The 27,637-nt window shown below is 41.0% G+C and overlaps 1 protein-coding gene across 1 annotated transcript in view; it reads right to left on the bottom strand.

The window, feature by feature from the left end:
• grin3a (glutamate receptor, ionotropic, N-methyl-D-aspartate 3A) overlaps window positions 1-25,297 on the bottom strand; it is a 38,849-nt gene extending 13,552 nt beyond the window's left edge. The window contains exons 1-5 of the mRNA XM_061699267.1: window positions 24,605-25,297; window positions 17,813-18,531; window positions 3,724-4,393; window positions 2,811-3,194; window positions 1,233-1,378 (exon numbers count right to left, since the gene is read on the bottom strand). Coding sequence (XP_061555251.1) covers window positions 1,233-1,378; window positions 2,811-3,194; window positions 3,724-4,393; window positions 17,813-18,531; window positions 24,605-25,297 — 2,612 coding nt within the window. The remainder of the gene's footprint in view (window positions 1-1,232; window positions 1,379-2,810; window positions 3,195-3,723; window positions 4,394-17,812; window positions 18,532-24,604) is intronic.
• Window positions 25,298-27,637: the final 2,340 nt, after the last annotated feature.

The raw sequence follows: 27,637 nt of genomic DNA, 5'->3' as shown, positions 1-27,637 counted from the left end.
CCTTTATTTATAGTCGAAATACATTATTTTATTGAAAATGTATTATTTTATTGAAAATAAGAATTTTGTCATGTAAAATGGATTATTCATGCTAATCAGACATAAGTAACTATACTATATAATTATAAACTGCCTAAATGCTTTACAGGTTTTCAAATATAAACATTTTTATTGTGTTAACAATCTTTTAAACTCACCCCACACATAAAAAGTCAGTCCCTTCCTACAGATTTGAATTGTATAGACATTTCTGTGGCCTTGATTCATTTAATACAATGCGGGAGGGAGCAGTTCTATTCATACTACATCTCTGAAGTTGATTGCTGTAACGTCTTTGCATCTTGATGCTGACAGGCAGGTTAATAAGAAAAACCTGTGGTTGAAATTGCTTTTGTTTGGTATTCATCATCAGCGAGTTGAGGCATGAAAATTTCAATCCTGGTGGAGGTGATAACATCAGGGCTGCCATTCTAATATGTCCTCCAAACTGGTGTGCCTACTGTATGACAGTTGATGATGCTCCGGCTATACCACCGCAAATTAGACACAGTTAGTATATGTAGCTTCTGTTATTAAGACGAAACAAGGTCAATTGTTTTTGCATTTCTGCTACCCCTATCAGTACAGAATTATGTCTACAATGCCATTCATTTGGCAAACACTCAGCAACATGGCAATATTATTATTGTTGTCGTATTAATGTGACTGATAAGAATGTCTAGTCCTTTGGGGTGTGAATCTCTGAGTTACACATTTCTGGCTCCCGAGCTGTAATTTCCTAATGTTGACATTTTCCTTGAACCTTCTAATCAGCATTTTAGAGGCTCAGCTGAAAAAAACAACAACTTGTTTCATCCATTTAAATTGTGTTCTCTCCAACCTCTGTTTGTATCCAAGCTGCCATTTCTCACTTTATTTTTGCTTTGCTCAGTGAGGACGCCGGTGGAATGTCGAAGCAGTTTAGGATGACAGTGCTTGGTGTGCCGAAGAAGACAGAGATGGGAGCTGTATGTGAAGTGAAGGCAGACTCGCAGTCGAAAATGACAGCAGCATTGTTTTTTTTTTTTGTCTTCTTTTCATTCCAAATCACTTGACATTTATGTGATATTTCCAAAGACAATAAACCATCTCCTTAGAAAGATGCCGGATCATGACTGGGTGAATATTACCTTTGCATACATGAATAACATGCCCGAGTGGTATTAGTGCTAGTATGTAAAAAATTGAATTACTTGAGATTGTGTATGCCATCCGGTGTTGCTGGGACGTTGTATCGCCGCATGTACTCGTGCATCTCGGGAAAACTCTTTTTGACGTAATCCTCAGCGCTGCTTTCTCTCACTGTGGCGAATCGGAATCCCTGAGAGGGATGGTGCAACTGCAAGAAACATTGAGGAGATGTTTAAGCTTTAATATGAACCCACCCCACCCAATTCAGTCTATTAATTTTCTACAGTTACGCAACACTTTCTAAATTATTAGTAAATAAATGGTTTATCCAACGTCAAAAAGTCTAGTTTTGCGATTTTTTTAGAACACGGTGAGTCACTGTTGAATTTGTTTTACCATATTTACTCAAATAGTGGGCTCCATTCTAAGAGATACCACTATAGATAGTTTTTGGACCACGTGATCAATATTTGTTGGTCCGCCATGTTTGGTGGTTGAGATCGTGAGGATTCTCTTTTCAAACACTCAATTAGTACCGGAAAAAAAAAAACAATGCATTGACCGCCACATGTCGGTGCGTAATGTAACAGGATAACTATCAATATTGGAAAATAAAAAACAAGCAGCACACCTGAAATAGACACCTCTTTTTTCTTTTTTTTTTTTTTTTAAATCAAGATTCAGGTGCTGGAATTAAATGTTCTATTACCCATACCACAATGTGTCTTTACCACAAGTCAAATTGCAGGGCAGACATGACATCTGTAAAGCAAAACTACACACTGCCGCATAAAGAGAAGAAAGTGCTGCGGTGTGCAGCATGGAGCATTACAAAGTTGGTAAACATTTCAACACCGCCCCAAAAAGAATTAGGGGTGAAAAAAAAGATGATTGGATTTTGGCTGACAGGTTGAGAGCAGCTGCAAGGAAGAAAAACAAACTTAGCGAGGCGTTGGGCAGAAAGTTATTATCGCGGATTTATTCCATGCAGGTAAAACAACCTCAACTAAATATTTTAAATCATTAAAAAAAAAAATCTTTTATGAACACCTTATATAGTCACCTTGTCCTATTAAAAAAAACACATTATAGATATGTATTTTGATGGAAATTATTAGAATTACAATAAAAAAACACAAGTCTAAGACAGATTCAGAATCATATGAACATTGCCCCAGTCAATTTTACATTTGACAAAAATCTTAATCTGTGGGACAGCAGTGGATGTGTACTGGGTTGACCAGAATGGCAGTGCAAAACAAAACATTATTTAAGCAAACCATACCTTAGAAAACGTAGAGGGCAAAGTATTTCAGTGCTAAATTGCAGCAAGAGACACTAAAAACTGTTTTGTTGTTGATGCAATTAAACATCATTCCATTTTCTATACCATTAATCTTGTTGTTGGTTGCGAGAAACTTCAACCCATCACTTAAGCCAAAAAAGCAGACTACACCCTGGACTGGTCACCAGCCAATCGCAGGGCACATATGGAGACAGACATGCATTCACACTCACATTCACATGCTCACTGAGTGGGAACTGAAGCCATGCTGCCTGCATGGAACTCAGGCCAGTGTGCCAATACACCAATAATGACACGTCACTCAACCTGTCTGACAGTTTAATGTGACTGATACCTTCGGGTCATGGATCCCTGACAGCTGCTCATAGGTCTTCTCACCAACCATGACTGCCGCCAGATTAGCCGTGTAGGTGGACAGGCAGAAGAGACAAAAAATGGCCCAAAGGTTCATCAGCAGACGGCCCGTCCAGCACTTTGGAGGCTTGATGGCTACGGTTCTCCCAAAAAGAATAGCGTAGCACACGTTCAGAGCTGAGGAGAAGGAGAAGACCCGGTCTCGGTTGCGTCCGCGTGGCGTCATACCAAACGGGCTGTGCCATTCATACAGGGTGAGGAAGATTGCGGTAACGTGGAGAGAGACAAAGATGCCAAGCCACATTGACCAGTGGAGAGGCCACATGAAGGCCCCAATAGGTGCTGCGGTGTCACGGGTGCGAACCTAAACACACATATTGAACTGTAAAATAAACAAGGTCAAAAATACATTTTATGGCATATTCACACCAAGCCATTCAAACTGGATTCCCACGTACTTCTCTTCTGTTATGAAAGGTGGTGATTATCATTAATAACTGGAGCTATCACATTAATTATGACATGCTTGTGCATAAACAATTTCTTCCAAGTATGCCAGAAGAGGGTAAGACAAGAGAGAACCTTTCTGTGAAGAGCTTGTAAAAAAAAAAGGAAGAGAATATAGAGTAATCACAGCCCCTTTTGTTAGCGACTGAGGTCAAGTAAAATAATTGTAGTAATAAGGTGACCAGTCAAACCTCATATGGACGATTGTATTAAAATTGAATAATGTAAGGCTTGCAGTAACAAGACTGTGCCTTAGACACTGACCAGCAGCATCGTGATCAGAGTGGGCTGAGGTGAGGTCAATGACAGAGGATTGAACAACGTCTAATAGCAATGAGAAATAACAGGAATGGAAAAATGTGAGCAATTAAAAGGAGAGAACTCACCAGAATTCCCAGGCTGGTGGAGAAGAAGGGTGAGGTGAAATCAATGACTTGGCTTCTTGCTGAATTAATGCTAAAAGACGTCACAGCTAGGTGAGCAGCACCACTAAGGAGGTCACCCACCAATCCCGTCCAGCGACCATTCTTAAAGCCTCCATACTTCCCATCTCCAACAATGTAGAGGTCAAAGGTGAATCCCATATCCTCTGCCAGCTTCTCCAGCAAGTCAATACAGTAACCATAGCAGCATTTCTTAGAGTCTGTGGGGACAGATCCATTTGGTCCTGCAAGATTTTGGAAAAAACTCTGTAAAACCGATGAGTCATTGGTGAGTGGGTTGAGGCACAACTGGCCAGCAGGACACAGCCCATCTCCATCCACATCCCGGGTGAATACAAACGGGTGCTCCACCAGCGTCACCACCCGTAAATGCAGCCTCGTGGGTCTGCGCCAGTCGCCTCCCCCTCCAGAGGCCTGGCGGCTCGTCCAGGCCCCGTGATCCATAAGAACTTTCCCCCTCCGCCATCGTCCTAGTCTGGTCCAGGTTGGCTGGCCCAGAGGGTCTAGCTGGAGGGACCAGATGTATTGATGGGCCTCCGAGATGACATTTTGGCTCTGACGTTCTCTGGATATAAAGCCGCTCTGGCCCTCAAAGGATGTGTTGGAAATAAATCTGAAGGGGATGAAACAGAAACATGAATAAATCGCAGGAAGATAAACTTTGACGAGGGTTACAATGTACAATATTAAACCAAACAACCCAAGTCTATACTAAACTAAACTGTACAATATAATTTTTTTTTAGAAGTTGAATTCATTCTATGTCTATGGCTTAGTCTGTTCAGGATCAAGTTGATTTTCGGCAAAAATCTGGGTAGAGCTTGGACCATTTGCCAGACAACAATACACACCATTCATAATTACATTCACACGTGGGCATATTATAGTCTTCAATAAACATAAATGTTAATTTTTGTTTGGGACTATAGGAGGAAACCAGAGTGCTCAGAAAAAATCAGCAAGATTGTAAAGAACATGCATTCTCCACCTAGAAGCAACAGGTGCTAACCATTTGACTCCTGTGCTTGTACAATGGAATCTCAACCCTGAAACACAAGTTGTGAGCCCCTCGACTGGTAATCTGGCCTGGTTGTGCCTCACCAATTCTTCAGCTTCACCTTCCATGTGACAGTGAACAGGATAAGCAGTATAAAAATAGATGGAGCGTTCTCAACAGCATCAGCAACAGACACAAGACAATTTAACACTGACATCCCAATAAATTGGTGTTTCAGAGGAGTAAGAGTAGAGCCAGGAATTATTTGCCTGTCTATTTCAGACAGAAGTCCCTAAAGCAGGACATTGCCATGGGTGAAATACACATAAACTCAGCTCACATTGATACAACTAGATTTGTGGCAACAAAAACACAGCAGTGTCATTTGCTTTCAACACATGGGGACATAAGGCAGTCATGGATGAGAATCTCCACTCTCTACCTACGAACTGGCGGCATTCCACCTCTATTACGCCTCTGGTGGTAAAATTTAACACCCTATCTAGCATCAATAGATAGATAATAATAAGACGGCGGTTTAAAGCAAGCTTGGATGGCCATTGACCAGTGTGAAAGCAGCTTCTTATCTGTGTTTACCTTAAGCGTGTTACTTTCAGCCTTGTAGACATGTGTCACTTCGTTGCAACAGCGTGAAAATCAACCCACTCATGAGGACAATGTGAAAAGATCACAAGGCAATAATTGAACGATGACTTGAGATTAACTATGTTTCAGGTCGTAGAAGGTTTGTCAGTTGAAGTTAAAAGTGCATTATATTCTTTCAATTAAAATTAGCTAAAAACAAACTGTTGATAGGATCTGGTTCAAAAACTGCCTCACTTCGTAGATTACTTTTAGACAATCGATTCATTGTTATGGGGAAAATATTATGGCAATTAATAAGTTAAAATGTTTAATGATGCACTCCTTTCTTTCTATTTTGCTATGTAATACAGAGCAGTGATGGTCAAGTAAACGGGTTTAAATAAACCTTTCCACAAGCCTTACAATGTTGTTTCTGAGCTAATTTCCATAGGGTCTATGTTTAGGGGCAAGCCTCCATCAACCCATTCAAACAGCCAATGAGGCATATGATTGAGCGCTATATGAACTTTACCTAGCAACAAGTGGCTGGGAGGAAAACGTGATGTGACATCAACAATTGTTTTAATCTACACTGCTGCATCTGCTTGGTATTTTAAATTTTATTATGTTATTATAAATGATCATGTTTGTGTGATTCATATTCTTGCTTTCAGGAGAAAAAATGGAATTAAAAAGCACACCTGACTGAGACAGTACTGTACTGTAGTTTTCCTGGTATGCTTCCGACCTAAGTGATTGTTGCTCTGCTATTTTTTTTATTGAAATGCCAGTGTTCTACTACAGAGAAGAGGTGTGCGGTCTTGATGGTCTCAGCGTGTTTGTGTGTGTGTGTGTGTGTGTGTGTATTTGTGTGAAAGTGAGTGTTACAGCAGAGGACAGAGCATGGCCCCATGATCACGCCATTCCTCTCAGTGAGCCATGCCACTGGCTGTCCGGTAGTGTCAGGAACTAGAGCAGACACGCACACTAACACACACGCGCAGAGTCATGTTTTCCATCACATCAGTGGACATAACAATGAAGTCAATTCCCTGCTTGCCCAAACCCACACAGAAACTCCCTCAGTTAAATATGAGGATTTCACCTAAACATACAAAGCGTGCACATGAGCACTTATAAGCACAAACACCTCTCGGCACTTGTCGTGATGGAGGTGAGAAGAAATGCAGTCATCTGATATATAAATGCCGGTTCACACCTCTACAATGCACCCATCAGGAGTTAATGATGTAAAGCAGGGGTCTCCAACCACTGGGCAGCGGAGCAGTACTGGACCGCTGGCCATTTGGTACCGGGCCGCACAGAATGATTGAACAAAAAATATTTTACTGATCATCAGATTCTAAAAGAAGTTTCATTAAAGAAAATCAGGTGCATCCGCCTGTGCCTCTGCCAAAGCGCTCATCTTGCTCATGTGTTGAAAGAAAAAAGTAAGCCTACGAGTAAAAACAGTAACTTGTTTGGAGAGCTTCTTTGAAAAGGGGAACAGGCAGTTTCCGATTGAGGCTTATGTGGGCAACAGAATACCCTAATAGGAGTTTGTCAAAGGTTTTTATTTAAATTTGGGGCAGGGGTCCACCCAATTTCGTGTGGATAAGCCAAACAGGTGTAGGCGGGCTATTTTTTTCAAACCTTTACTAACTTGAGTATTTCTGTTTAGAAGAAACTTGACCTTTATTCCATTACACTGAGCTACATTCAATTCAATCTGTTATTGCTTTTGTAATATGTATTTGTTTTGGCTTCTCATAGGGGCTCATGCCTCGACTTTTGTTCACCAATCCAATTTAATCACTAGTGATGTTTGACTCCATTTTACCAACCAACACATTTGGTAATTTAACAGGCAGTTACATGACCAAAAACAACGTCTCCGCAGCCCCACACAGAAGCAAAGTTTTTAAAGTGACTCAGTTACATGAAGCATGACAGAAACAAAGGAGGAAACAACGGCGTGCGACTCAGTCAGAAGAGGCACAACACCCCTGGCCTCATATTCAATTTGTTTACTTTACAGACTACAAAAAAGAACATCTATGTCATGCACTGAGTTGCCTCCTTGCTGTTTTTAAATCTCTATTCTATATCCCATTCTTGAGAGTTTATTGTGCTGTTCCATGTGTGTAAACAAAGAAAGTTAACTTAAGACCATTTGTTGTGGCTGACTTTTCCTAGATTTATTTTATATTATGAATATTAAATTTATTATCGGTTTAGTTAAATTGATATTCTTGTGAAACAAACTAATTTGCACATGCCTCCTTCATATTTTTGTCTACATGACACCCATACTCTGACTTTAAAAAAATGTTTAGAAGTCACTCACTAGTTACCAGTACTTAATTTTTTTCACTGGATTATTTGGAGGACTATCCATCCATCCATTTTCTGAGCCGCTTCTCCTCACTAGGGTCGCGGTCGTGCTGGAGCCTATCCCAGCTGTCATCGGGCAGGAGGCGGGGTACACCCCGAACTGGTGGCCAGCCAATCGCAGGGCACATAGAAACAAACAACCATTCGCACTCACAGTCATGCCTACGGGCAATTTAGAGTCTCCAATTAATGCATGTTTTTGGGATGTGGGAGGAAACCGGAATGCCCGGAGAAAACCCACGCAGGCACGGGGAGAACATGCAAACTCCACACAGACGGGCCGGGGATTGAACCCCGGTTCTCAGAACTGTGAGGCTGACGCTCTAACCAGTCATCCACCGTGTTGGAGGACTACTTTTTATTTTTATTTGAGTCATATTTGTCTGATATAACAGTACTCTACTACTCTGGAGAACAATTTTGGGCTACTCTAACCATATCTGATGTAGGTAACTAAAATATCTCCACACTGTTTTCTCAGATAAATGGATGAAAGCACAAGTAACATTTTTAGGAGGGATGTTAATAAATAAACAGTTTTATCAACCCTCAATCCCTATGACAATTTTTTTTATACATTCATCAATATGAATTGCGGCCTCAATTTTGCCCCTAAATGACTCACGTTTCAAGTCGTGTTGTAAATGCTCACAATGTGAACATGCATCACTTTGATATTGCAAATTAAAAATCTGTGTTATCCTTGATACCGCTCAAGTTTTAGTGTGGTTTAATTGTTGATACAGTGTATCTAGACAGTGTCGACTTGCAGACTATGAGAATGGAAAGGAGCTGAGTTGGTAGACTTTGTCTGCAATGCACTGTCATGACTTTGGAAGATGGCCTCTCACGGTTGTCTCTTTCATCTCCGACGCCCGTCCTGATGTCGCTGTCTTGCACGACTCCAACACGCAATGTGACATACAAAAAATGGCTCCAACGATCAAGAGTCTGGCTGACAAATGTGATGAGCGTCCATGCCGATTTCCCCCAAACTTTTGTTTTGTGGAACCTGATGGGCCACTGGTTCTCATGCAAGAACAGTGAGCGGCGACGACTGAGGAGTGGGTGTTGGTTGGGGTGGGACGAGGTGGGCGAGGCTTTGACTTCACTCACAATAATCAAAGGGTCCCATATTTATCATTACAGATGCCACAATCTCTCTAAATCTTCTTCTTTAGAGAGAGTGGACTTTGTCAAATAGAGTCAGTACAGTATACTGTATGAGATCACAACCATTTTGTGGTGCTTTTATAAGACATTTTGCATATCCAATGAAGGCATGAACTATGACTGAAAAGCTGGATAATAAGGCCACAGTTAGACCATGCAGGACACAGGTACATTTAAAATTCCAGTCACAGTATAGGGAAAGGATACGTGACGACTAAAATAAGTACATTTTGGACAATTTTAAAGTCTTGCTTTTTGTTGGTCCTAAAAAGTGGACATGTGTGTTAAAAAGCAACAACTAATGTGTAAACTAATAAAGGAAGTAATCAAGAATTCAATTAAACCCGGTTATTAGATATATTAAGTTGTTGTATGGAAATGTAAATTTCCTCTTTTACTGTGGAAATGTATTATAGATTTTTAGAACAGACACGAATTAAAATGACTTCATCTGACTAAAATTATGTAGTATGATTGGATTAACGTTCCTGTTTCTGGTTATTCACATTAAAGCAGCTTATAATCAAATCCAAACATTTGGTGGTGTTCCATGTCATAAACCAGATATATTTTGTGTGTAAATGGTGCACTCATGGAATTTTAGTGTGAATATATTATTTTGCTTCACTTCACTCATTAGCATGGAAGCTGGTTTTATCACTAAGGGATGCTTTGCCCTTTAAACACAACTCAACTCCGAAGTTCGCAAGTAACAATAAAGTGTAACTTTCCTTTCAGGGTCGTCGCCGTCAACGGCTCCTACACGCCACATAAAAATGACATTTTTTATTATTTCCTGTGTGATTCATAAATGGAAGACTGATGGCAGCGGAGCAGCGAAGCTGGTATTGTAAACTGGCGAGTGACAGCGGGGTGAATGAAATCTGTTTCTCACCATCACGACCTCATTGGTTACCATGTCAGCTCTGTGTTCTTGATGCCAGAAGATATACAAGGAAGGAAGAGCAGCTGCTTTTATGGTGGCTTTAAAACAATCTCACACCCCAAGAGCAAACAGGAAAGTGTTTTACTTACACAGGCTTGTTCAATCCAACTCACAGGTTTATGTAGGATTTTCTATCTTTGTAACTCAGCTAGCTGGCACATTGAGGGTGCTAAACACCTGGGAAATGATCACTATATCTTCGTTAGGTGGAAACAACAAAAACTGATAACCTTGCAATGATGAATGCAATGATTTGCAAATCATGTTCAACCTATATTTAATTGAATATACTACAAAGATATTTAATGTGCAAACTGATCAATTTTATTGTTTTTAGCAAATAATCATTAACTTAGAATTTTATGGCTGCAACACGTTCCAAAAAAGCTGGGACAGGTGGCAAAAAAGACTGAGAAAGTTGAGGAATGCTCATCAAACACTTGATTGGAACATCCCACAGGTGAACAGGCTAATTGGGAACAGGTGGGTGCCATGATTGGGTATAAAAGGAGCTTCCCTGAATTGCTCAGTCATTGACAAGCAAAGATGGGGCGAGGTTCACCTCTTTGTGAACAAGTGCGTGAGAAAATAGTCCAACAGTTTAAGGACAATGTTCATCAACGTACAATTGCAAGGAATTTAGGGATTTCATCATCTACGGTCCATCATATCATCAAAAGGTTCAGAGAATCTGGAGAAATCACTGCATGTAAGTGGCAAGGCCGAAAACCAACATTGGATGCCCGTGACCTTCGATCCCTCAGGCGGCACTGCACCTCTTTTGAAAAGGACATAATTTCACGTGTCGTCTGACGTCGCTTGTCAAAAAGACGGGATGAGCAACTAATATTGCTATGATCAATATCGCATTCTTTTTCAACATTTTGTTGGGTCTTAAAAGCATGAAAATGTTTTTAGGTTGTTCCAGTTTGTAATTTGCAAAACATATACAGTATAGAGTTACTTATTTTGTATTTAGGTGGGAGGGAATTACATTGGCAATAAGCATGTGGATAAAAAATGATCATTTAAAATTGTTAAAAGAACCAACAAATGAAACTTTAAGGAAAAGCTTTAATGTCCAAAGAGTTGTTTGGCATTTTGACTGTAACATTGATTCTAAATTAACCCTGCCTCACATGTCTTAAACATGCTGTGTAAATGTAAATCAAATTTATGAATAATGCATTTGACACAGCTTCTTCCTACAACCTAAAGCACAAATCAATCACATTCATAAATGTTTAATTCATCACTGTTAACATCCCCTTTAACCAAAATAAATTAATTAAAATCATTGGTAAGGTGTTAAGCTATATTTAGAAGCTATATGTAATACTGAAGCATTTTGTTTACTGTCATTTGTAAAGTTCCTTACCATGCAAATACAATTCATCTTGTGTTCTTCAGTGAAGAAGAAACATTGTCAGCTGTTAAAAACACATTTAGAAATTTGAGTGAAACAAATGGTGGAAAAACTGTTTTTTTTTTTTTTTGTTTGTTTTTTTAAATTTGAACATTACATGACTTTTTTGGTCAATATTTTACTATTTACCATGTAGCTTGGTATTCCAGTAATCTACAATTGAGAAAGTTGGCTCCGCGTTTAAAATGCTACTCGTTCAAAAAGAAACCAAAGCACATTTTTGGAAAAAAATTACAAACCATGTAGGTATTGAATATGTGTCAACAATAGAGTAAACATAAAGTATGTACGCCGAGCTACTGGGAGGATCCAAACATATCTGGAACGACTCTGCTACTCAATAGAAATTCTTGGGGCATATATTTTTTTGTTATTAAATAATACATCTAGTTTATCATCAAGGCCTGGAAAACAAAAGTATATGATAAATGTCATTAATCCTGATAAGAAAATGGTTGGACAGTCCCTTGCTTGTGAAAGATGTCTACATTATTTAGCAAAGAACATACACATTATCTATAAATGGCCACTTTCATATTAAACGAGACAAACGTTTGCTATACATTTACTAATTGAATTGAATGTTTTAAAATGTTAAAATCGACTAATGATACTGTTATGAATGGTTAACTTTCAAAAAGGAAAGCTACATTTAATCACATTTCTTCAGAAGTGTGAATGTTTTGTAATTTTGACTTTATGTGTTTATTTCAAACATTGAAAATGACAAACGACAACATAACTTGTCCCACAGGGAAACAAAGGGGAATTTTTTCAAAACATAACAAATAGACGTCAACACAAAACACCAACTCGAGTTTGTAAACATCCACATACACATTCATGGTAGTGAAACTATCAACAACGGAAGATAGATAGATATATACACACACACGCACGCACACACACACACGTACACACACACACTGAATTAATCTTGGGATAATAAATGTACATTTTAGGACTGGCGGCGCTAAAATGAGTCTTTGCCTTTGCTGCTGGTAGTATACAGTGTCCCTTTCGAGCTATTTTTCCTCATCATAATGCTAAGTGATGTGCCTTGAAAGAATCTTCCCACAGGACCAAATGAATTAACGTCCAATGATGCAGCACTTGGTGCTCAGCCATCAGATCAGAGAGGTAATAGAAGGAAATATAAAGTGGCTTCTCTTTGAAGACTTTATAACACTTGCTGCTCAAAGCCCATGAAGGAAAGACTGTAGTACAAGTAATAAATAAGAACAAAATAAAATTTAAAAAAACAGCCACTAGTTGTTGTGATTGCATCATTGATGACATACTATGTGATATACTACTGAGAGTATGTAATAAACTCTGCAGCAGCAGCAAGGCTCGATACAACAAGAGTATAAACGTGTCCTCAAAACCACTCTTACTCCCCTGTTGTCCAGGCAAATGCAAGACAAATTGTATATCTAATTACCAGAGAATCAACATAATCACGAACTGTATCTTTCTCTTATCTCATCTCCCTCTTATACAACCAGGCTTATTAATTGATTGACTCGTGCTTATCAGAGCTCTTATCAAGTGTTTTAGTTCTATCATCTAGTTAGTATCTACACTTCCTACTTTTAATCCACACACATCATCTTGCATTATTTATGGTGGCTGTGATTTGAACTGTGACTTTCCACCTTCCTTCTACTACATTAGTCTTTTTGTATCTCATCATAAGGGAAAATATTGCAGGCACAATTTAGCTGTATTATTTCCAGGACGTGGCACTAATAAAGGAAGTGATCAGATATCATCAGTCACACCTAAAGTGGTGGTCCATTAATCTCAATTGTGTTTTCATTCATTCTGTTCATCTTGTGACTACACATTAGCATCCATCCATCCATCCATTTTCTGAGCCGCTTATCCTCACAAGGTTTGCGGGAGTGCTGGAGCCTATCCCAGCTATCATCGGGCAGGAGGCGGGGTACACCCTGAACCGGTTGCCAGCCAATCGCAGGGCACATGTAAACTAACAGCCATTCGCACTCACATTCACACCTACGGGCAATTTAGAGTCTTCAATTAACCTACCATACATGTTTTTGGGATGTGGGTGGAAACCGGAGTGCCCGGAGAAAACTGCGCATTTGCATATTGGTGCTTATTAGGGCCCGAGCGCCAGGCGGTGCTAATGTGGGCAAAGCATGGTGGCGTCAAAGTTTGTTGATCATTTCAAAGATTCACCATTAAGAAGGGGGCGCTAGGGCCCGTTCATTGTTGCTTTCAGTTTCAATATATTATTTATCCTCCATTTTTCTGCTTTTTTTATGTATCTAGCTTGAGAGCAGCCAAAGCCCTTTGCTGCTCATCTGTCACACACTATCTCTTTTCAACATGAGTGCAGTCTCAACAGTTCCCTTCGGGTCACCTCACCCACCCTCTGGAACATCTGATACCTTGACGCCATCTTGTAGAAAGAAAAGTCCCCCCACTGCAAGAGTGAGAGAAATGACAACATAATCTTGACTCTTTTTTCTGAGAAAACAAGCATACTTAATGTATTCAAGGTATTTAGACACTCCAAATGTCAAAACACAACTTGCAGAGGGAACCCCTGCTAATTTTAGTCAGGGCAGAGATATGTTCCCCATCATGGGGTGGCAGGAGCTCATCTGTGAGGACTTGGGCTTTGAAACAGCGGGGTCATGGTCCGACACCCTAGGCAGTCACCATTCTTGGACCCCATCACTTTGACATTCCTCCTTGCATGCCTGCATGTGTGTGGTCTACATATTAAACACTGTGTAGACATATGACTACTACACTATGTTGTCTAATATTGACACTTCTGGAGGAAATTGGCAAGGGCTTATATGTTTTAAAATAAACTATTAAAATGGAGGGGATCTCTGAGCCATTTTACATAATCTTAATTTCTAAATCCATCCAATTTCTATACTATTTATGGTGTTCAGGGTCAAAGGTGAGTTGGAGCCCAGCTGACTACGCCCTGGTCTGGTCACCAGTCAGTCACACTGCACATATCGAGACGGACAAGTAATTAATGTCACATTCACTGAGTGGGAACTGAACTCACAGTGCCTGGACAGAAGTCAGGCAAATGTACCACTACACCATCGGTGGCTTTCTAACTCATAAATCATTATTTCATTGCAAGGAGCCATTCCGTCAATAAAATAGTAGTAGTAGCCTAGTTTAGTAATAGTAGTAGTAGTAGTAGTAGTAGTAGTTGTTGTTGTTATTGTTGTAGTATTAAATCCTCTTGCGCACCACTGTAAAATGGCTTGGGGGCAATATTAACTCCTCAGGTGGCATTCCGGACAGGGCTCAACTTAACTTTCCTGTTCTTTGTCTCGTGCTATGTAAATCAAAGAGAGACTAATCAATAATTCACAGGCTGCTACAACCAAAGTAATGTTAATACAAGCCTAATTCCCCGGCCTTTCCCCCCCCCCCCCCCTGAGATGATCACTCTGCTGATTCAGTTGTTTTGAGGTGAATCTCAGCAGGAAAGGCAAACTGTAATTGTAATGCAGCAACTTGTTCACTTCACCTTCTCATCAAAGTGATATGAAGTTGAGTGGTGCGGATTACCACCCGATGCTTTGACAAATTTATGCAGTTGCTGTATTTTTAAAGTATGTTCTAATGTGGAACATCCAAGGGCAGGAGCGAGGCTTTGCAGATTTGTATGAGTTAAAAGATAGATGATAATATAAATGTGACACATTTAGAAAAGCTCTGTGTCACAATGTTATATCTCTACTACTTTCTTTTTAATTGTAATGGAAATGATGTATGTCCTTCATTGAGTGTCACAAAAAAATGTTCTTTGGTTCTTTCTTCTTTGGTTGGTTTGTGCCTTTTGTGGCACAATTGAGTAACTCCCAATGGCCCAGGATCAAAAGTGTTGTACAGTCCCATTTACATTTGAAAGCAAATGAGGTAAAATTGAGTGCACTCCTACTCCAAGCACCATTTTTTTGCTCAATGCAACACTGAAATGGAAATAGGAGTTCAAGACATTATAACAGAAATGAGCACAGTATTTAAAAATCAATTACTTGCTTATTTGATTGCTGATTTTGTCCAAAGTTGATCTAGGAAATTTTGTCTAATACCCTTTGTCTGACATCATCTTACTTGAACCAAAAAGTGCCAACACACAGAAGGACAAAAAAACACAAATCACTTTAGTTCAACCATGGTGGGGTCTAGTTTGAGAGTGTATTTGATCCATCCATTTTTTTTTTTTTTTTTTTTTTTTTTTTTTTACAGCCATTGTCCTTATTAGGGTTGCGGGTGAACTGGAGTCTATCCCAACGGACTTTGGTCAAGAGACAAAAAAAAAAAAAATCACATTCACAAAGCGCAGGTAGAACATGCACATTCCACACACAAAGGCTGGAGTTGAGATTCGGACCCGAAACCTCAGAACTGTGGGGCAGTCATGCTATCCACTAGTGCTGTAATTTGATTTTCGTTCGGCTTTTAGTTTTATTTGTGATACCACCACAAAAGGCTACTAGAGATGATGGCAAGGAAGAAATGCATGATGATGACCCTACAGCCAGAAATGGCACTTACATGGGAAAAGTTTTGACTGCACAGTAAAATATGAGCAACATCAGCAGCTGCATCTTGGACTGTGCTCGAATTGAAGTTTCATCGTATTTGTGTCCACCTGCCACTAAAACTAAACACTGTGACAGCCAAGGCTAATGTATTAGGCTTTTTTTGGGGGGGCTCCATTGAACAGCTCTTGCCCCAGAGTATAATGGTTCCCCTCAGCCATCATCAGGGTCTTCTTCCAACAAAAGCAAGCAGTTAAAAAAGGTCTAAACAACCCAGTGCGGCTACAGTATACATACCAAGCGCTGAATAGCAACATAGAATGTGATCGAGTCTAGTGAGTGGAAACGACATAGCTACAGTACTTAATAGAGGAACATTAATCAATGGTATGTTCTGCTTTTCTCGACACCTCTTCTTTGAATTTCTTGTTAAACAACATATCAATAGGTTTTTGCAGGTTTAAACATCTTTTTCCTATTTCATATTAAGTAGAATATCATCCATCCATCCATTTTCTGAGCCGCTTCTCCTCACTATTCACCTTTCCGGGCATGTTGGTTGAGCCACTTGTTTCTTGGTCGCTGGAGCCTATCCCAGCTATCATCGGCCAGGAGGCGGGGTACACGCTGAACTGGTTGGCAGCCAATCGCAGGGCACATACAAACAAACAACCATTGGCACTCACATTCACACCTACGGGCAATTTAGAGTCTCCAATGCATGCATGTTTTTGGGATGTGGGAGGAAACCGGAGTGCCCGGAGAAAACCCACACAGGCACAGGGAGAACATGCAAACTCCACACAGGCGGGGCCGGGGATTGAACCCCAGTCCTCAGAACTGTGAGGCTGACACTCTAACCAATCGGCAACCATGCTGCTAGAATATAATGTATACTGAAAAAAATAGAGTTAAACTTCAAACCAGTGGTGATTCTACATTAAATGTGGAAGACTTCATGGCTCTGTTTCTCACTCTTCCTTATACATATTTTATATTTAACCATGAGCAGTGATTCAATTGCTAACTTACTCTACATAAATAAAGTTGTTGCATAATCCTTAAAGGGCTGGTTTAGGGAGCCATTTTCATAAATTCCTGTTCCTGCCAGCTCTCCGTCCAGATGCACACATTGTCAGCTCGAGTTTAGCATTCAAACAGCCTAGTGTGTATGGCAGTCAAATGTTGCGTTTGAGCTCCGGGGCACATACCGTAAGTGTACTTCACAAATTCTGCCAAGAAACAAGTGGCTCAACCAACATCCCCGGAAAGGTGAATAGATATGAGCAATTATAACTACAAATGAACGGCATAATATTTGATAAACTATTAATTGATTGTGACAAACCATTTCTTGAAGCTATTGAGGCAAAATGGAGTGCACTACTTGGCCGCAAGCAGCAGAGGTGTCATTAATTCAGTTTCAACTGGCCTGAAGAACAACATGCTGCAGGATATTGGAATGGGTTCAAAAGTGGTCAAATAGTTTGGTAACTACTTGAGTGGAAAAACACAAAGGGTTCTGGTAGATAGTGTTCAAACCCCTTGTCTATTTAAAATGGTCACCCCCAGGGGTCCATAATGGGTCACATTTTATTTACTATTTATCTAAATGTACAATTTGTATGCGGATGACATGGTTTCGTATTGTTCAGCGTCATCATTAGCAACTTAGCAAGTGCCATAGAACATTTGCCAGCTGTCTTTATGGTTATTCAGAAAATAATTCACTTGCACTTTGTACTATGATTTTTATACTAAACGAGAACATTTCTGTCTACAAATACCTGGGATTTTACGTGGAAGAAAATTTGCCATTCAAACAGCATGGCTGGAACTCACTTACCATATTTTTCACACCTTTTCATTCTTTACTATCCATGATCTTTAAATTAGATTTCATGGAAGTGAGGACGAAGATAAAAAAAATCAGGACAGGAATAATCCCTTACCTTGTCAAGTATTCCCCTGAGCTTGCGTTGCTCTGCTGTACATCCATACAATTTGTAGTTCCAGGAATGAGCGCCAGGGCAGGATTCTCTTGGGCTGCACTTCCAATCGCCCGTGTCACCAGCTCCAATGCGTCTTGGACATATTGATCCAGAGAGGGGGATGCCATGACCCCGTGAGCCAATAGTCCAAGGGGTAATCCCTCTGTTCTCAACTCAGCCACATTCTGGCCATCCCCCAAGATCCAGTGGAATTCTGGAAGCGTCATCCTCGTAACCATCGCCCACAGGCGACGCACCTCGCGAATCTCGCACCCGAATGTCACCACTCCAACTGTGGATGAAGGCTCTCTCAGGGCCTCCAACTGCTGCATGAGAGCTTGCTGATGGTCCGTTTTGGCGGAGGAGGCCGAAGGAGATGAAGACAAATGGTGGGAAAATGTTGATGATGGCAGCCCTGCTCCTGTCGAAACACTTAATGTGCCTCCTGAGTTTGGTAAAGAAGATGAAGGCAGTGCGGAGGTTGAAGCTGTCAGGTTGACAAGAGTGCCCAGGTGGAAACGGGTGTTATTTTTGATGAGGAAAATAAATTCACTTATGTCCCATTTCTGGCAGAGCAACACACTTATGTCCCACCAGCCATTCATCATCAAAAGGGAGTAGAGGAGATGGGGTGCTGGGGCTTCCACTGTCCGCATGGCCATTTGGAAATGAACAGGATTCTGTTCAAAGAGAGGGATGTAAATCGAGATGAACTAACAGGCGGAGGAAAATATAACAGTCATATACGGTATAGCAATGTGTTATCGGAGGGGCATGTGAGGTAAAGGTGAGTTTTTATGGAAAAAAAAGGGGGGAAGTGGATAATTGCAGGGAGAGAGGAGTTTTTTAAGAGATTAGGAAAATTGATGGAAAGATGAGGAATGAATGCAAGGAATGCAAATGACAACTTTAAGATGACAACAGTGATAAACAAATGGTAATGAGGCAGATAAAATGTTGCAAGGGGTCATTTGGATTTCATAGAGGGCAAGAAGATGGGAGAGACATTGGGGAGGCTTGTGAGAAACATAGGAGGAAATGAAACTGAATTAGATAAAGGGAAAATATGGAGAGTAAAGGGGGAACGTTACAGTATGGAAGATGGGATAGCTAGCGATGGGTGGAGGATGAGGCATCAAAAACAGATGGACCGAAGTGGAAGAGGAAATAAAAAATGGGTTATGAATCCAGCATTGGAATTACTTTCTCTCTTTGAATTCAATGTGTTCCTTGAGACCAGACACAGAGGGGAAGAGAATGGATTTCAACCTCCACTTACGTGCTCCCATGAATATCATTACTCACATCACAAGTTACACTAAATGTATTTAAGGCAAAGCAAAAAAATAAAAATAAAAAAAGGGAGGATATTTGGAAATATTGTTCACATCCTGTATATCTGCTAATTGTTTATTGAAGGGAAAGTATGCAATTTACACAAAAAAAAATCACTTTTGTCATTTTTTTAGAACAGTCATTATGACAACCAACAGACAGAAGGTGAGACTTATGAGGTATCAATTATTTGTCTTATCGTGTACACACCGTTGCAGCCTCGAAAAAAATCTAACTTGTTTGTTTATCATCGGGCGTGGCTGTTTCTTGTATATCAAATCAGAGACACAAGATGGGGCCAGAGATGGTGGATTTTTTCCACAGATCATATTCATTGTGTACCACTGTCAAGTCATAATATAATAAATATTTTGTACATTTATTTTATTCTGTCTTTTATTAATATTTTTTTTACCTGATAAAAAATGTCTTGGAACATACCCAGTAATTTTGGGTAGAAAATTGTTTATTTCCAAGATTTCACTCGTGCTCGATGTACCGTAGTGTTAATCGTCTTTACACAACCTGTGAATCAAAAATCTATCAGAGCCACCCAAAGCTTTTAATCACATTACTCACTTTATATGCATGTAATGATTCTTCATCTGCTTTCTGAACATATGGAGATGGATGACTGTGCCAATATAAGAACGAGCTACAGCGATTAAATAAGCTGTTTCCTAATTGGGAAAACAATGTTTTAAGATAAACAAATAACAGTACAATTCATATCCTCTTCCCTAAATATTCAGGGTCCCAATTCAGCCCTCATTGTACTGTGAGTTATAAAATGTGTTGACGTCAAGAAAATAAGATGGGGAGAGGAAGAAAAGCTCTGCAGTCCATATACCCGTTCCAACTAAAAATTCCAACTATGTTGTCACTGAGCTATCTTCCATCAATCCACACACGTAGTGCATCCATAAGATGTGAAGTGATGTGAGAGCAACATTGCATACATTGCCTGACTGCAGGAACTGTTATTACCAGAAGCCAGCTGACAAAAAAAAAACCTAATTATTTGGAGTGATTGTCCCCACATTAGATGATTAGCTGCTGAAAGTGTCAGAAATGATTAAACTTGGTGTCTTCATGCTTGATTGGTTTCTTAACGTTTGCTGCATGAAAAGTGTAAAAGCAAATGTTTTTTTCCTTCTAAAAAGTTCCTACGTTTAAAACGGTGAAGTGATGAGACAGATGAACTTCTCTAGGGGGACTTCCATTTTAACGTTTTGCATCACACATTCTGTCTCCTGCGTTTGGCTTAATGTTAAACTGCATTTTTATGCTGGCCTAAGACCATGCTTAAGTTATGAGTCAGCTGGCTTTCTGTCATTTTATAAAAGATTGACAACTGAAAGGAATTGATGTATTTCAGTATGAGCTAGATGTCTTTCTTGTGCCAGCTACTATTTCCTGGTTTTATTCTCTTTCTCTGTTTCATTTATGCTGTTCCTACACAACACAAAACCCCAAATACTGAAGAGGTAGGTCAATTCTTCCTCCTGAGTTTACTTTATTACTTTCTCCCAAAACCAAAAGATTTCAAAAATGTCCTTGCAACTTATACTGAATCAGTAGCGTAAGAAACTGTAACTTTGTACATCTGCATTACTCGTCCATGCATTGTATCCTTCCACAATCCAGGCATCATCCATTTAACCAATTTTTCATCTCCCATTCATCTATTAAGACATCTTTCCACTGTTCATCCATTATCCATTTATCATCTATCTGATATTTACCCATTCCTCTTTCTGTCCATCAATCCTACCAGGTCCATCTATCAACAATTTTCTACCCATTATTCCTCATACCATCTACTGTCATTCATCCGTTATTCATTGATAGTCCATCTAAGCATCATTCATCTACCCATCTACTGTAGGTCGACTCATCATCTATCCACCAATTCATCCATTCAAAATCTGTCCACCCTTCTACTGTCATCCAGCCATCTCCCATCCAACCATTTAATTTACATCCATCAATCTGTCCGTCATCCGCCTATCCTCTATGCATTTCCCGACTGTCCATCAATATATTACCCAGGGACAAATTCATCCATCCGCCATCTACCAGGCTTGCATCATCATCCATTCAGCCATCTACCGCGCATCCATCATCATGCCACCCATCAGCATTCCAACAATTCATGCATGTACCCTCCTACCCAATTCATGAATCCACTGTTCATCATCATCCATTCACTGGCAGTACAACCTCTATCCATTAAACAGCTGCCCATTGACCCTACCATCCAGCCACTGTCCAGCCATCACCCATCCACCCATCTTTTAACAGTATTATCCTTTGATCATTTTCACTTCAACTGTCTATCCATCAACCTTACGCTGGCCAACTCCCCTACACCCATCAGTTCATCCATCCAATGTCCAGTCCTCATCCATTCACCCATGCATCATCCATCTATCTCTTAAACCAGGTTCTGTTGATCCATCCAGCCATCCAGTGTCTATCCATCACCCATCTACCATCCATCCACATAGCTACTGTCCATAGAGCTAACATCTAGGAAGCCATTCGTCCATCCACTATCCAGCTATTAGCCATCTACCAAGCTACTGTTTATCCACCCACCAATCCATTTATTAAGCATCCACCAATATAGTGTCCATCCATCTATCCTTCTATTCATCATCCAGCCACCGATATACTGTCCAACAATCAATGCAGGTAACATCCTACCCGTCTTATCCATCATCATCTGTCCATCATCATCCATTCCCTGGCCATAGTCCACCTATCCATTTATGTATCTGCTGTCCGTTGAGTCGAACATCCATCAACTATCTCGCCATGATCCATCAGTTATCAAGCCATCATCCATCCAACCATCTAGTGTCCATCCAGCCATATATTTCCGTGAACAGTTTTTCCAATACACTGATCAGTCTCAACATATACTGTCCATTGATCATTCAGACACTGGCAAGATTCACCTATCATAAACCCTCTGCTGCCACCCATTGATCCCACCATCAATACTTCTGTTTAAACCAGTGTCTGTCCATATATCCATCCATCCAGTTTCGGTCCATCCATCCAGCGTTCATTCATCAATTCACCCATTGTGCCTGTGTCCATCCACCTATGTATCCATGCACCCATCATCTGCCTGTTACTATAGCCATCCACTTTATGCTTTCTTGTCTAAAGTGTAGAAGTGGAAAATAAAATAAAATATTTCCTGAATAATAGTCCCATAGGCCTTCATCCACTGCATGCGTATGTAGGTGTGTGCTTGTACGTATGTGTGTGCATGTGTGTCGAAGTGAGGATGGCAGATACTCTGCGCTAAGGTATCAATTAAGTGATTAAGTTATACTGTGTATAGATTTAGTTAATGTGTCTACACATTTAACGACTTTCACCTCTTGGGTGAGAATCTGACAAGTGCATTCAACATGAAGTTCAACTTGGAGGTAATTAAAGTGACAGCATTTTCTTCTAAAACAACAGTGACGATGCTTCAAATTCAGTCTTTTCCCCATTCTCCCATTAGACAAAGATAACCTAATCATAATTGTAATAGTTTTATTAGTCTCTAGATAAGGAGATAATATTCCCATTTATCCACGAGAGGTTTGCCAAACTGAAGATGTTAAACAATATGTGAGAAAGTGGCTATTTTAATGGCATGCCACTATTTTCAAACAACTCAAGTCTTCAAACTCTGCAGTCATTTAGGTAAAATAGAGAACAGTCATTTGGAGCAATTATTCAGTCAAATATCCTGATATCCATCTTAGAGCGTCAGCCTCACAGTTCTGAGGACCCGGGTTCAATCCCCAGCCCTGCCTGTTTGGCGTTTGCATGTTCTCCCCGTGCCTGCGTGGGTTTTCTCCCGGCACTCCGGTTTCCTCCCACATCCCAAAAACGTGCATTAATTGGAGACTCTAAATTGCGAATGGTTGTTTGTTTGTATGTGCCTTGCGATTGGCTGGCAACCAGTTCAGGGTGTACCCCGCCTCCTGCCCGATGACAGCTAGGATAGGCTCCAGCACGCCCGCGACCCTAGTGAGGAGAAGCGGCTCAGAAAATGGATGGATGGATAGTCCTCCAAATAACAACATCAATGACCGATGACCTCACAAATTTTCTTCTTGATGAATGGACAGAAATTCCCACAAACAGCATGCAGGAACAATTCCAAGAAAAGTGGCAGTTTTGCACAAAAGTAGAACCAACACTTTTTATGAAGTGAGCTGAGTCACCTGCCATTCAGCGTTCGTATCTCAAGTTAATGCTCGCAAGTAAAAAAATAAAAACAAAAAAATCGGCCGATCGACAGCTCGAAAATCTCATAAATCGGGTCACTTGTATCTCAAGGCACTACTGTAATCTTATCCTGGGTTCATATTTATACATACATAACACTAACAAATAATCATCTAGCAATGTGATTAATAGTCTCAGATGAAATATCACAAGTACAGGTGAATAATTGCATACAGAAACTTCCAGTTGGTGGACTGTGCAATTTGTTTCCCTATACTAAAAAAATACACACATTAAAAAAAAAAAAACGAATAACATGGTTAATCATTGCCCATAATAAATGCAATATGTTTCTAATGTACAAAAATCAACAAATTGCTTCAGCCCTAAACACATGCCTGAGAAGAAAGGTACCAGATCAATACTGAGATGAAAGACAATTGTGAGGCTACATTACAGGGTGCACAATGTGTGTCTGTGGGCATGTATTCATCTTCCACAGACTTGGCAGCCTTATAATAGTACAACAGTGGAATCATTGGCTGTTGGGTGATCACCTTCAATCATTTTTGGAAACAGAGAGAACCCTCCCTCCTCTACTTGTAGTTGCTACATGTGTACATGAACCATGAGCAATTGTGTGCCTTCTTCATACTGTTCAGTGTATACAAACAATCACCCACGCTCACATTCACACCGATGCACCATTTAATCGTCAGTGAACCTAACGTGCGTGTTTTTGGAATGTAGAAGGAAGGTGGACACCATGCAGAAATGCAAGCACGAAGATAACATGCAAACACCACACAGGAAGGCCAGAGCCCAGATTCAAACCCTCAACCTCTGTGCGGCCGATGTGCTATCCATGACCGTGCCGTCCAGTTTAATTCTGATCACTGCAATCTGAAATAACATAGATCCTGTAACATTCCGTGCAGTATTTACCTGAACTAATGTATTGTGAATATAAAGGCAGATTTATAATGTTTTGCTGTGTAGATTAAGGGCCAAGCACCCAGGGGAGTCATTTGGTGATGTCGATAAATGTGATCTGATCTGGATTATTTTTCCTCTTGGATGATTCAGTTTGGCAAACATGTTAAATAATGGCAGCAACGTTAACAAGTACAGTATTTATTTATTGATTTTAATCATTTATTCTTTTGTTGTTGTTACCTCACTTTGGCGCTTAAACTCTCTCGGAAGAATGCTGACCACCGGCACCCGAAGAGCTTGAGATACAAATTCCAACTTGACAAACTCGTCACGGTTTCGTGGGAATGCCACCATGGCGGAGACCCCCTGCACGACCACCGTGTGACACACGCTCTCCACAAAGGACAGCGGGTCCTCGTCCTCGGGGCTGCCCGGGGAGGAGAAGGAGAAGGCGGGCAGCTCGCCGAGTCCCGAGCCGACCGCCACGACGAGCTCCAGGGACAAATTGAAGGGAAGAATCCCGGCTCGGTTCACAGCCTCTACCGCGAGGAGCGCCGACTCTCTGGGGGCGAATGTTCGACCATCCCACGACGCCTTCTCTTCCCGCTGCCGTGCGTGAATTTTCCCCCTACTTCCACCCCGCTGGCTGGGAGCAGAACTTCTACTCCGGAGGCTTCCGGCACTTTTGTCCACCTGCGCTCGCCCATCTCTGGTCTCCGGTGGACCCCCCGCGGGGCTGCCGGCGTCGGGGAGGAAGCGAGGATGCACGTGCAGAACTCCCACCCGAACCGTGTGCCCGATGCGCTTTAAAACCTGGCACGGCTGTGGGTGCGAGTGAGAGCACGCCGGGAAAAAGACGACCACGCACTGGAGTAAACACAGTAAGGATGCGGTACCATTCAGCATCATCATCATCAGCCCCATCTTCAGCATCTCCAATCCGCAGTAGTTTAACCGGATGCCCGGTCCGGTCGCTCCTGCGGTTCCCCTCCTGGGCCCCGGAGTGTGGCCCTCCTGAGCAGCTCAGACCGACGGCAGCCCCGGATCCGGCTCCCGGCAAAGTTGCACGTTCCTCCACAGACTCGAACAACAAGCAGGAGCCCCGCGCAGGCAAGCAAATATGACCCAAAGTGTCGTTTTTCATCTCAAAAGATTTTACATCATTCGAGCCTTAAGGCGAGTGAACGGGTTGTGCCATCAAATAACATCTTCACATATTAGACGCGAGGATGAACACGCAGGAGAAAGAGGAGGATAGGAAGACAAAATATGTGCACTGCGCATTCATAAACACATTCCCAAAAGAGTGGAAGCCCTCTTTTGACTTGGTGGCACAGAAAGAAAAAAATCCCCATGATCATCCAAAGCGCAGGAGCTTCAACAGGTATTCAAATGTGTACATCAAAAAACAACCCAAAAAACACATTTTCCACTTTGCAGCGCGCGTGCTGACAGGTTCGAGTCCACGTCAAATACTGACACCGGTGCCGGCACCAGAGCGCGGTGGGTTGGCTCTCATTGCGAGGAGGTTTTAACCCTCTACTAACTTTCCACCCCCATTGGTGTCAGAGAATAGACGAGAATTCGATATACCGTGCGGACAAAAGCTTACTCTTCTGGAAAGAACGTTTGGTTTATTGCCTACATTATTACATTTGTTTACTGTATTTATAACCTAAATCCCTACAGCTATAAATAAGTTTAATATTGGCTTTTTAACAGACTTTTGCTTCTCCGTAAATTAGAAAATAAAAGCAGTTTGGACTTTTGGTTGGGGTTCCAACTTTAGCTCTGTTCTTCTTCATGCTCTTCCAGTGTGTGTGCGTGTGTGTGTGTGTGTGTGTGTGTTTTTCTCAGAGTAAAGTTGTGACACAGAGTGGGACCCCAAAAAAAATCTGAGACCAGGACGTACCCAGCCGGATATCCAGGGGGCGATGTCGGCCGGCCTTAGTTTGAAAGTTCAACAGCCAAAGAGAAGAAGAATACTTACGTTAAAAGTATAAACTTTGAGCTGTTATGAACATGCTTGCCTGGGAGTGCAGACCTCTGCCAAAGCGAAACTGTTAACAGTTAATTTAGCAAAAAATGATTCTGTTTTGTTCTGTGTTAATTAGTTACCAAGCTACATAATGGTTCAGCGAATTTGATTCTGACAGGTGGCCACCGAAATTATTCCATAATGAATGTAATTTTTGCTTTTTCCTAGGGTTATCCACCACAAACGTTTTATGCAAATTGTTTTTGTATTTTCAAACTGCCTTGCTATTTTCTTTTTTACAGTGTTAAGATGACTACTGTGACAATAGTCATTAGAACAACACAGTCTATAACAATTGACACGGCCTGTCTCGTTTACCTACATTGTACAACTTACTTTCTACTCTGGGTGACAAGGCAAGAAGAGAATGAGAAATTTGTTCTTATTCCTCATATCCTTGTTTTCTCCAATTCGCACATCATTCGGTAAAATGCGCTCCGAAATTGAAATTGTTTGCTTCACATTCTACTACGTGTCAAAGTCATTTTAGTCCAGATTGCTCATGTTTGGGTTCTGAACGTTCCTAGCTTGAATGGCGCCCTGTGCGAGACCCCCCTGAGGCGCCCTAACTGGATATGCCACCCTGTGCGGCTGAACATAGCGCACATACCATAAACCTCCACCGCTAGTGGGATACAGGGCCGCTGGCCACCTAAAAGCTCAGAGAAATTCTTAATTTTTTTGCTTTATCATCACCGAGCTGTTTTTTTTCATAAATATATATTTATTTTAAAACAAACTATAGAATTGCTTTGCATTTCTTTACTTACAATGATGGATTGGTTTAAGAATGGCAAATAAATTAAAGGTAAAGAAGGTCAAAATGGCTTTTTGCATCTTTCGATTTTTCGGTAGAGTCACTGATGGTGTAGTGGTACACTCGCCTGACTTTGGTGCAGGCAGCGTGGGTTCAGTTCCCACTCAATGATGGTGTGAAAGTGAGTGCGAATGGTTCTCCGTGTCTATATGTGCCCTGCGACTGACTGGCGACCAGTTCAGGGTGTAGTCCGCCTTTCGCCCGAAGTCAGCTGGGATAGGCTCCAGTGCCCTCCGACCCTAACCAGGATAAGCGGTGTTGGAAATGGATGGATTTTTCGGTATGTTGTGCTTGGAAGAAAAAGTTTGCACACCCCTGCTCTACAGTATATTTTGGGAAGGCTAATTTATATGTCAAAAAGTCACAATTAACCTAATGAGCAGCCTCAAAAGTTAAACTGTGACAGATTTGCAAGAGG

Source organism: Phycodurus eques, chromosome 15 (genome assembly GCF_024500275.1).
Source record: "Phycodurus eques isolate BA_2022a chromosome 15, UOR_Pequ_1.1, whole genome shotgun sequence".
NCBI classification, from domain to species: domain Eukaryota; kingdom Metazoa; phylum Chordata; class Actinopteri; order Syngnathiformes; family Syngnathidae; genus Phycodurus; species Phycodurus eques.
This window is presented reverse-complemented; position numbering and strand designations above follow the sequence as displayed.